The sequence below is a fragment of the Diadema setosum genome, chromosome 6, assembly GCF_964275005.1.
Source record: "Diadema setosum chromosome 6, eeDiaSeto1, whole genome shotgun sequence".
NCBI classification, from domain to species: Eukaryota; Metazoa; Echinodermata; class Echinoidea; order Diadematoida; family Diadematidae; genus Diadema; species Diadema setosum.
The window spans coordinates 41,284,762-41,295,774 of record NC_092690.1 but is presented as its reverse complement, the minus strand read 5'-3'; the positions used below and the strand labels follow the sequence as shown (position 1 = coordinate 41,295,774).

Below are 11,013 nucleotides of genomic sequence, written 5' to 3'. Positions count from 1 at the left end.
AACAGTGTAAACCTTGTGTACCATATTGTTCTTAGACCACAACCCATAATCCCTTTTGCAAGATATTCTGACCATCAAAGCCATGTAGCTTCTCATAGAAACGTTTTGTGCTAGAAATGCAGTACAGCAAAATTGTAAAGAAAATTCCAAGCTTTGCTGTGATGTAAACTTTTTGACAAAGCTGTAGCTACTTTTCGTGTAAAAAGCTAATGTGAAACAAGAAACTTTCACTTATTGGAGCCGATGACCTTTTTATGGCATGTAACTTTTGTGAATTGCAACTGGAACTCAATATGCATTGTGCAGAAAAGATTTCTTTGTGTGCAGTATATTTCAAGATTATTGGCTCCTTGTGAAATTTTGGAAAAAAAAATCATGTGCATGAAAATTTCTGGCTTTACAGTATTTAAATGAATTAGTTTTTGCATGATTGAGTTTTTGAGCGAAGTATGCAAAGTTGGCAAGCCATTGACAGAGTAGGACATGTGAGTGTGGTACACAAAAGAGTTAACTCGTAACCGACATTATCTTTAAAGACACATGAAAGATTGCTGACTGGAGAAAGAATTATTTACATGTGGTAGTAACAAAATTTATAACATCAGGCAGAGTATTTGAATCTATAGATAACAGTAAATTCCACATTTGTTTTATGCTCTTTAAAGGTAATCAAGTTGAACAGAAACCAGGATTTTGTGTAGAATATAGCAGTGCCCATGTTTAGTTCAAATAGTTTTTCTCTGTGGCTGAGGAAGAGAGATGGGGCGGGAGAGAAGGCTTCATCTTGTCTGTCTCTCTGTTTGCTATGCAGTCTCTCATCCACGTGAGATCATCAGCAACATCCTCGATGACCCCTACTTCTCGGAGGTCGGTCTGGATGGCAGCCAGGAGAAGAGGGAGTACGGGGCAGCCAAAGGGCGGCTCTCCTCCAAGCAGAAGGCTGAGAAGGGGCGTGTCATGCAGCAGTGGCAGGAGGCTCAGGAACACTACCTCCAGCTGAAGGCAAAGGACTCCGACGTAAGATAACGGGGTGTGGCTGGGTGTGGGTGGGGAGTTGGGTGGTAGAAGATGACCAGTGTTTTCTAGTTACATCGTATGTAATGATATAATATGATAAAATGCTCTTCTTTAACAATAATAATAATAAATAGTGGCTATACACATAGTGCAGAGGTCCACATTTTTGTGTTCGTGGCTACCATGGTAGTCTCTTCAGTGTTGCCACTGTTCTACAAGAGGGCCCTTCCATTATTATTATCATTACTCAGTGTTGCCAGGTACCCATTTCTACACCTGGATTGAGAGGGACATGGTGGTTAAAAATGTCTTGTCCAAGGGCTTAGGCACTGGGCGGGAATCGAACTCTGGTCATCCGATTGGGAGTCAGGAGTCTTATCCACTATGCCATGGTATACCCACATGTTGCTCAGCTTCATGTTGCTCAGCTTTACTGTACTTGTCAGTCTGGTAGGGAGTGAAACAATTCATTTAGAAGAGAAGGAAACTTCATCCATCCATTACAGAGGAAACATTCTTCTCATATTAATCATTTCATGGAGCAATAACTCCAGACTTGTGTTTATCCTGCATCTTCACAGGATTGGTCCTGTCACTTCCAGGCAAACATAAAATGAGAAAACATGTTTATCGTTACAATGTTTCAGTTTATGTGAAAACGTTCCATGCCATTATTGAAAGAAGGTGGTTGACAAGGTAAGCTGATAAAGTCTCTACTTATATTGGAGAACATACTGAACCAAGACATATGATACTGATCTTCTGAAATGTTTACAAGAATTGCCCAGTGGTTGATTGTATCATCATTTTGTTTTGACAAAACTATGCAGAAGGCGGAAAAGATGCGAAAGGAAATGACGCTGCGCTTCGAGCAGACGATCGGTGACATGGAGGCAGAGAACGCTGAGGAGAATGAAGAGTTGAGGGAGGCTCACCAGGCTCACATTGAGGCCGGCCTTAAGGCCAAGATTAACTCCTCCTACCAGTCCTTCAAGTTAGCTGTGGAGGTTGGCAAACCCAAGGTAGGTTCATTGTCGCACTCCACCATTCTCTTTTTTCTCTCTGTACATGGCAGAGGTGTTAATATATGATATTGTAATATATGATATATAATATGTCATATATCATATATGATATGTAATATGTAATATATATATATATATATATATATATATATATATATAAAATGTATAATATATAACATGTAATATGTAATATGTAATCTATAATATATAGTATATACTATATATAATAGTAATAATAATAATAATAATAATAATAGCAATAATAATAATAATGATAATAATAATAATAATAATAATAATAATAATAATAATAATAATAATAATAATAATAATAATAATAATGATGATAATAGCAATAATAATAATAATTAACCCAGGGTAGCCTCTTCAGCATTGCCACTGTTCTACCAGAGGGCCCTGCTATTATTATTACCCTAGTATTGCCAGGTACCCATTTATACACCTGAGTCGACAGGGACATATGGGTAAAAACGTCTTGTCCAAGGACGTAAGCACTTTGCGGGATTCAAACTCGGTTGGCAGGTTTCGCTGCCAGCCTTGATGTACGGAGAAGTTTATAAAATTTGATATGTTTACCCAGAACTCTCAAGTTTGTTGTTTGCTTGACCCATGTGCTATCATCGTTTCGTTGGTTGTGATCAAAGCACAGCGGGTCTAGGATGTGTACAACTCTCAAATAAAGATGTGTAATTTCAAAGTATGTTTATTAACTCTGCAAACCCTAGAAGTGTTTTTTATATTGACTCTTCTCAGCGGATGTTATTTAAAATTTTGCACATTGCCCTGGGGCCTTTCTGGCTATTCTTGACTGGCTGTCTGTGTTAGTACATGTTTCCTTACCGTGCATTAGAAAAACAAAAAGAGACCACCCTACTAATGTAAATTGTGGTAGGAGTAGTCTCTGAAAAAGACTAGACTTTTGATGACATACTGTATACGCCGAATATTTCACGAGGTTTTTAGTTTTGCGAATTTCGCAAGTCGGGTGGTATTCGCGAAATTAAAGACACGCGAAAATACTGACCCTGATCCCAACGTGAATGTCACGAACGCATGTACATTTCTCCGTTCAGTACGCGACTCCATGATCGCGAATCTAACCACTCGCGAAATCGTTGGGAATTCCCGATTCGCGAAAGTTTAGACTCGCGAAATATAAACTTGTATGGCGTATACAGTTAACCCTTTGTGTGCTTTGAGTGCTGATTGGCTTAGAAAACCTCATAGCATTATACATACTGACCAAAGACTGTGGCACAGAAAGGGTTAGATAATGTCTCCCCTACCTTGAATCATGTTTGTTAATTGTGCTGTTCATCAATAATATGGATAGGTAGAGTGTAGGAATTTAATAGCCTGTCATATGATCACTTCAAATTTTTCTTTAAATGAGAATACAGCAGTTACAAATGTGTTTCAGATTTTAGTGGAAATAATTATTTGATACTTGTCTGTGATGTAATTTTTCTATTTCATCTGAATGGTAAAAGAAGAGTTGTTCAAGAAAAATCCAGTGTCATTCTCAAGTCTGTATTCATGATTTAGTAATGTACTGTTGCTTCAGTTTATTTTGAAAGTCTAATTGCCATAACAAGGATATATTTAGGAGTGGTTGGTTTCAATGTTAGTGTGCAGTGTATCATGATTATCAATTCTTGACATACGTACATGTTAATCTGATGCCAGCTGCCAAGTTCCTTGATGCTATTATGGTAATTAAAGGTCTTGCTTAGATTTTAGCATTAAACTTCTACTTTCTGAGGTTATGCTGCATCCAGCTTTATTAAAGGAAACTAGCATGTTTTAAATATTCTTTTATGGAAAAGGTAAAATGTTGAGCCATTTTCGTTTTGTAGGCAAGGAAGATTCTGCACGGCTTGAAGCGATATCTCCACGCTGTCCAGAAGGCTCGCCAACACTACATCCGTCACTACCGCCACCTGCGTCGCACAGACCCTCTGAAAGCAGACCAGCACAAGTCCGCCATGCTTCAGATGCTTAGCGCCCTCAACTTGGATGTAGCACACGCACTGGACAAGGTTCAGGCCCTGCCGAATCTCTACTCAGAGCTCAAGCCCAAGATCGGTAAGTCAGATCCAAGGGGCTGCAGATAGCTATCAATGCCAAAACTTTCCTCATAAGTTATTTTCATCACTTTCTGTCCTTTTAAATGCCATATGGTACTAAAGTCTGTTTATGAACCCACAGGTTTTGCCTTTTAGACAGTTTACATCAAGCCACTTGAAAGAAAAATAAAGTGTTGAAGTTTGTGTTTCTTAGACAATTTTGAAGATAGAAATCAAATATACTCATGGAACAAAGGATTAAGACAAAATGACTGTGAAATAAATCTTTCAGATTTCACAATGGTGATCCGTCCTCATGATTTGACCAATTTCAAACCAAACAAGACTCTACTCTCCCTCTCCTAACTTTCCTCATATTTTTTCTCTCCAGTCCTTATCAAGACTACCAACATTGTGAACCAAAAACCTTTCCTCAAATTAATCACAACTCAGTGCAAACCTATAAAGATCACAAATGATCCTGTGGAGTTTGAAAAAGGCTTCATGAAATACAAGAGTTAAAGTTATGGTGGTACATGTATTACTGTTTTGTGTTTGGTTAGATGCCCTTTTGGAGAGCACAGCAGACTCTGACGATGATGTCGCCCTCATCCGAGCAGCGGAGGAGGAGCAGATCGCCGAGCCGACGGAACCCGCTCTGGAGAGAATCGATGAATTCCAGTCTGTGGAGGAGACGGTGGAATCCCAATCTGAGGACGAGGAAGAGGTGAAGACAGGGTCAGTTTTGGAAGAGCTGATGGGGAAAGTGGAAGTTGCAGAGAAGAAGGAAGTGGAGGAGGAGGAGCAGCAGCTAGAGGAAACTGACCAGGAACAACCATCAGAAGAGGATGTGGAAGAAGAAGTGAGTTTAATCTTCTATAGTGATCTCGTTATCTTGGGATGGAAGAGATCTCCAGTTGATTTTGTTAACCCATAATGAATGGATTGAGATTGATTAATGTAGCTTTCTTTTAAGGAGAATTTGTTGTAGGAAAAAAGGATGTGTAGATGGAGTGATCGTTGGATGTCAGTATACATGTTGTCTTGTAGACGGCAGAAAATGAGAATGGAATGATGAGTAGATGACACCCGTATAGCCAAGAGGATGTTAGGATGGTTTGTTGGAGTGAAATTTATATACGTTTCAAAGACCAGGTGGTGTGTGGATACTATATGTTATAAATATTGGCCTGACTTTGATATATTGGGGAATCCCAGTGTACAGCTTTATGGGCAGCACACATGAAGCTGAAGAAATGTAACCGAATGAATGAATGAATCAATCAATGAGTGAATGAATGAATGATTGATTGATTGATTGAGTGAGTGAATGTTTGAATGAATGAATGAATGAATGAGTGATTGAGTGATTGAATGAATGAATGATTGAATGATTGAATGAGTAAATGAATTAATGTTAATGCAGTTGGGCCAACATTTCCATTATTGTAGTCTCCCCATATAACTTGGTTTGAAGAAGGTATGCCAGAGAAAAAAGACTGTACCAAAGGTTGTTCCTTTCTACTAATTACGAAAGGAATGGAGGAATGAAAAGGGGGCTGGAGTGAGAAAAGAGAATCAAGTTTTAACACCTCAGCTTCCCTCTCTTCTTTCCCTGTCTCCAGGAGATTCTGACCGAGGAAGACACCCAGGCCCCAGCCCTGGCTAAGACTGCCACTTCTACCAAGACCAGTGCCAGTACCACACGCCCAGCCAAACCTAGCAGTCCAACCAAGACCAGGATCTCAACCATGGTCCAGACGGAGCCAGAGACCCCGACACCCAGCAGGGAACTAGAACTTGATATTGGCAAGGAGACTGAGATCCAAGTCCCGGACATTGTACCCATCATCGCCGGTAAGTCTGGTGTCTGTTACTGCTGTCTTCTTCTCTCCACTTCATTCTGTGCTTGTCAATGATTTTGTCATAGTCTGCACAACAAACTTGTCTGTACTCTGCAGCTTTAAAGTAATGGTATAGTTTTGGTTGAAACTTGCCTGTAGGTTTCTGACTCTTATTTGTGAGATAATGAGAATCCTCTTCTGAAATATGAAAGAGCATGTAATTCCAAGAGGAATTTGATGTTTATTTGATGAAAATTGGTTTTGAAATGGCTGAGATATCCAAAACAAAGCAATCCTTATAAAAGATGGGACCCATCTTTTATTAGGATGCTTTGTTTTACTTTGTTATTGGACATCTCAGCCATTTCACAACAGATTCTCATCAAATAAACTTTGAAAATCTCTAAGAATCGTATGTGCTGTAACATTTCAGAGATGGTTTCTTAGTATCTCGCAAAAAGTTAACAGCTCAATTCTCATCTCCAATACTATGACTTGAGGAACTGAATTGTTCATGCAGCATTAATAATAAAAATGATAATTTGCTAATGCATAATACACTGTACATACATATCACTGTGCATGTAAAAGTTTCTGCAGTAATGGACTGTGACCTGTATTTGTAAGAATGATTCATTTTAGTGCTGTTGGCATTCTGTCAGGTGTGAAATATGCTGATTATGAATATTGAAGAAATGAAGAGTGGACGAGTTTATCACAGATACCAGTAAAAGTCAAGAGAAATTTGTCCATTGATTGATTTCCTGACATGAAAACTTGACATGATATCAGAGATGAAGTTTAAACTTTAGGCTCAATCTAATCGTGTGTGCAATGAGATGTCATGATTATCACTCTAACACAGAATATGTGTCTGTATGTTCTTCCAACATGCTTCATTGTAGATATTTAGATTAAATGTCACCAGTGCAGGAATATGTTTTAGTGGAGACCACTAGATGCTTACACTGGTCCTACTGAAACTATTTCCTCTTTCTCTCTTAGTGAAACCAATTGAAAGTTACTTGGAGGAGGAGTTAGATGGACCCATTGAGACTGAGGTGGAGAAACCTAAGACCCTGATCGTAGCCCAGAAACCTGCCGCTAAGGTCCAGAAATCAGCTGCAGCCGTCAGGATGGAGAAACAGAGGCTGGTGAACAGAGATCAAGAAAACATGGTGGACACGGTGAGTGCAAGAAGGCTGGTAGTGGTCAAGTTTTGGGAAAAAAGTAGATAGACAACATCTTTATGAATGTGACGTGTTATGAAGAAATTTGAGTCTTCTGATTCTTGAGTACTCCCCATTCTTGGATACATCACCCTAGGAGATTTCTAATTCTGATAAAGGATGTTAACTCTGGTAAACAATATTCTTATTCTTGAATGCTATGAAGTTATTGCAAAATATTTGACTAGGGGATAAAAACTGAACGTTTCAAGGAGAGATGAATCTTACCAATCTGATATGATAAAATTAGAGGAATACAAACATACGCTGAGGTAATCTCTGTATTTTTCTTCCTTTAGCAGAATTAGATAAATGATGACCACAGTTTTTACAGTTTTGATTGCTTTAAGTACTTGAACACTGGACATTTGTGTGTGTGTGTGTGTGTGTGTGTGTGTGTGTGTGTGCGCAGTAAGATGTAAAATATATAGTCGATATGACATGTGTTTAAGGTAGAAGCAGTTTAACTCTTTCTCTAAAGCATGATGATGATACAAATTGATTTAAATGTACATTTTGCAAAGTTAATCCTCGTTATGTTTAATTGAAAATGTTGCTATAACACTATTCCCTGGTCCTGAAATCCTGAATCTGTCTTTCAGTCGGTCACAAAGAAGAGGCTTCCGATCCGCTCCGAACCCATGGTAGCCTTCGGTCTGGCCTGCGGCGTCCTTGCTGTGGCTACAGTACTGGTCATCGCTGTCCTCATAGTCCGGCGAAAGACGCGAAGGACACCGGTCAACAATGGCTTCACAGAAATTGACCCCAACCTAACAGTCGAGCAAAGGCACATCGTATCCATGCAGCAGAACGGCTACGAAAACCCGACATATAAATATTTCGACATGCAGTAGTCATTCCAGGTAGAGCCACTTTCAGCCTCACCACAAACTTTCCTCCTTTGTTTCATTCGCTAGGACAAACACGCCTTCCTGCGAGGGGCATGACCCCTGTAGCAAGGAGCTTCGCTGTGGTTGTCACGGCAACACGTTTCCATGTAGACCTCTTCAGTAGATCACTGGAAAATACAAGCAGTCAATGTTAAAGACACACCTCACAGATATGTAGTAAATAGTCGATTGTTTAAGATGCCAATTGTCAGTAAGTCAAAGAGACTTGAGCTGTGAAGTAGATACCAGCTGATTTGATTCCACAGATGACTTTGCCTATTTACTTATGATAAGCAGTAGATTCCATGATCTTGTAAAACACTTTATCTGTACAGCTCTATGTATCAGTGTGTAACACTCAAAACCAGTCAAGCTACAGTAAGGATACATAGAAAGACTGTTTGTACCAGGTAAATACCACCTGCTGTATTTTTCACACTAAGGATTTGATGATGAAAAGAAAGTGTGACGATGATAAGAAATTCTACAGAAGAAGCTGTGAAGTGCATCTGTCTCCACTGACAAGAAGTTTTCTGCTTGGCTCTATCTAATAAACCTAGACATGATTTCATTGCCTTTGTGACCAAACATTTCAGCTGGTAGCGCCAACTGGAATCTTTCATGGTCTTTTTTTATTTCACATTGAGGTAAAGTAGATCATCGCCTGAAAAGAATTTATTTTCGTTGTTTAATTGACAGCATATGAGATAGAATCGTAGTGCACAAAAACAAGCAAGAGAGACAAGGCAGAAAAGATCTTGTTGGAGTCTTGGGGACTTCTTGTCGGAAATTATGCTTTTTGAGCTTTTTTGACGCAATACTTAATAAATGACAAGCAGTAAATGATGTATAGATGTGTATGTATACCACACTTAATACCAATGGCTTATGTATGAAGTAACTAAGACTCTTACATTTATTATACGGTGGTGTGTTGCATGGATCTACCTACATTTAACCCTAGGTATCACATTTGTAAACACAGTTTATGTATTTATATGCTACTCTGCACTCGTGACAGACCCGTGTTAGCAAGTACTGCACCGTCTCACGTATCACTTTTGAGATAGAAGAAAATCTTGTAGACAGAGATCATCAATGGTAGTCTTGGTCAAGGAAAAAGTTTGCATTCTTTCATGCCGGTATTACTTTCATTCATATTGAAATAGATAATACATCAGATATCATTGGTGAATCTTGACACATTTTGTCTTTGATTTCAGTGCTCTGATAATTCCTCAAAATAATCTGAGTAGTGATGACATTAAGTCATTTTTACTAATGACATGTGATACTAATGCAGCGGAGCAGTAGATATTCCTTGGAGTGATGTCGTAAGCATTGCAATATGATTGTATACACTGCGACCCAGCTGTAGAGCAGACGTTTTACTCCAAGCAAACTGCAGTGATGGTGTGATTTCTTGTCTATAAATATTCCTACAAGAAGATATAACTTATTGTAAACATTTTCTTTTCCTTTTTCACATGATAGTGAAATAGTGCTTTGTGACATATAGTTGTGTGTGTTGTACAAAGTTGGGCATACCTTTCATGTGTGACAAGCAAGACGAAGCTTTTTTTTTTTGTGCGCTGAAATTGCAATAGCTGTAGAGTAGTGTGGTCATAGAAATATATAGTATGTAATTCATACTACTGTAAGAGTGATTTTCCATTTTTTGACTGTAAATTGTTGTGCAGGTAAAACCTTTGTGCAGTTTCTTACATATTTAATGACTTAAAAACAGAGCTCATTACACAGCAAATGTTTGAAAAGCTTAATTAGGTAGAGGCTTGCTAGAAGGTCAGTGTTTAATTGTCAAAGTTACCATATCCTACTGGGTTTATGACTATTCTCAAAACATGGGAAATAAGAGAAATATTTACACAAAATTAAAACTTGTTCAATATACATGTAGATATAATAGAACACATGTGACTTAGGAAATATGATGACATGCAGAAATATTGTGTGTAAATGAGAAGAATAGAGTGAAGCTAGGTTGTTTGGACAGATGAGGTAGATTTTCTGGAGACATGGAAACTAAAACCCTTTCTTTCCTTGTCTCAGATTTAGCTGGTGAGCGGTATTTGACATGGCCTTAGGACAGGGATCAGATAGAAAGATTTATTTGCTCTGAATGTGACTAGTTTGCCACTTAGGCATGATTCGAGGCTATTTGTCGGTCAGAGTCAACGATACTTGTAATATTTATGATGATAAAGGTCAAATGGACAGTCAAGCTTGTGTAACTTTGCCCCGACGTCTGGTCATCAGCCTCTGCTTGAGTAAAGTCTAAGTTAATGCAATAATTGTTTTCTTTCTTCAGTGCCCTGTAACATAGGATATTCCACTTAGTATTGTATGAATACCATTCAGTGTATGTGTGCTCATGAATATTCATGTATACCAAATTTATTGACATCACATATTCTTTGTGATATCCTTTGAAAACAGAGACCCGTTGTTATAAATGTCAGAGGACCAATTTGTTTTTGTGAATATGTTCAATAACTTTGTAGAATTGCTTTTAGATTTACTGGTATTCCCAGTTAAAAACTCTGAAGTGATAGAAATATCTAAAGCTCAATGACAGGCCCGTATGATTTGCTTATCCCAGTGTTTCACAATGGACTTTAGCAGAGTATCATCTTTTCCCCACTTTCATGATAGACAAAATATCTGAATGATTTGCGTAACAGTTTATTGGAAAATTTGAAATAAGTTTTATTGTAGAGTTTCCTAGTGTGTAAAGCCGCATACTTAGTCTGCTTGGAACATGTGACCCGACTGTCAGTAGTTTGCGGAGTTTCTATATATTTGACACAGTACTTTTTATCATTTAGTTGATGTACAAAGGCTAAGTTATTATAGCTCTGTGAACCAGAGTTAAACCTGTAATGTTTTGACCACAAGAGGGT

At 38.4% G+C, this 11,013-nt stretch overlaps 1 protein-coding gene across 1 annotated transcript in view; it reads left to right on the top strand.

Moving 5' to 3' along the window:
- The window catches only part of LOC140229839 (amyloid-beta precursor-like protein), a 90,801-nt gene extending 82,535 nt beyond the window's left edge, over positions 1–8,266 (top strand). Inside the window, exons 5-11 of the mRNA XM_072310064.1 lie at positions 812–1,017; positions 1,848–2,039; positions 3,920–4,148; positions 4,693–4,991; positions 5,755–5,986; positions 6,979–7,160; positions 7,805–8,266. Coding sequence (XP_072166165.1) covers positions 812–1,017; positions 1,848–2,039; positions 3,920–4,148; positions 4,693–4,991; positions 5,755–5,986; positions 6,979–7,160; positions 7,805–8,056 — 1,592 coding nt within the window. The 3' untranslated portion in view covers positions 8,057–8,266. The remainder of the gene's footprint in view (positions 1–811; positions 1,018–1,847; positions 2,040–3,919; positions 4,149–4,692; positions 4,992–5,754; positions 5,987–6,978; positions 7,161–7,804) is intronic.
- Positions 8,267–11,013: the final 2,747 nt, after the last annotated feature.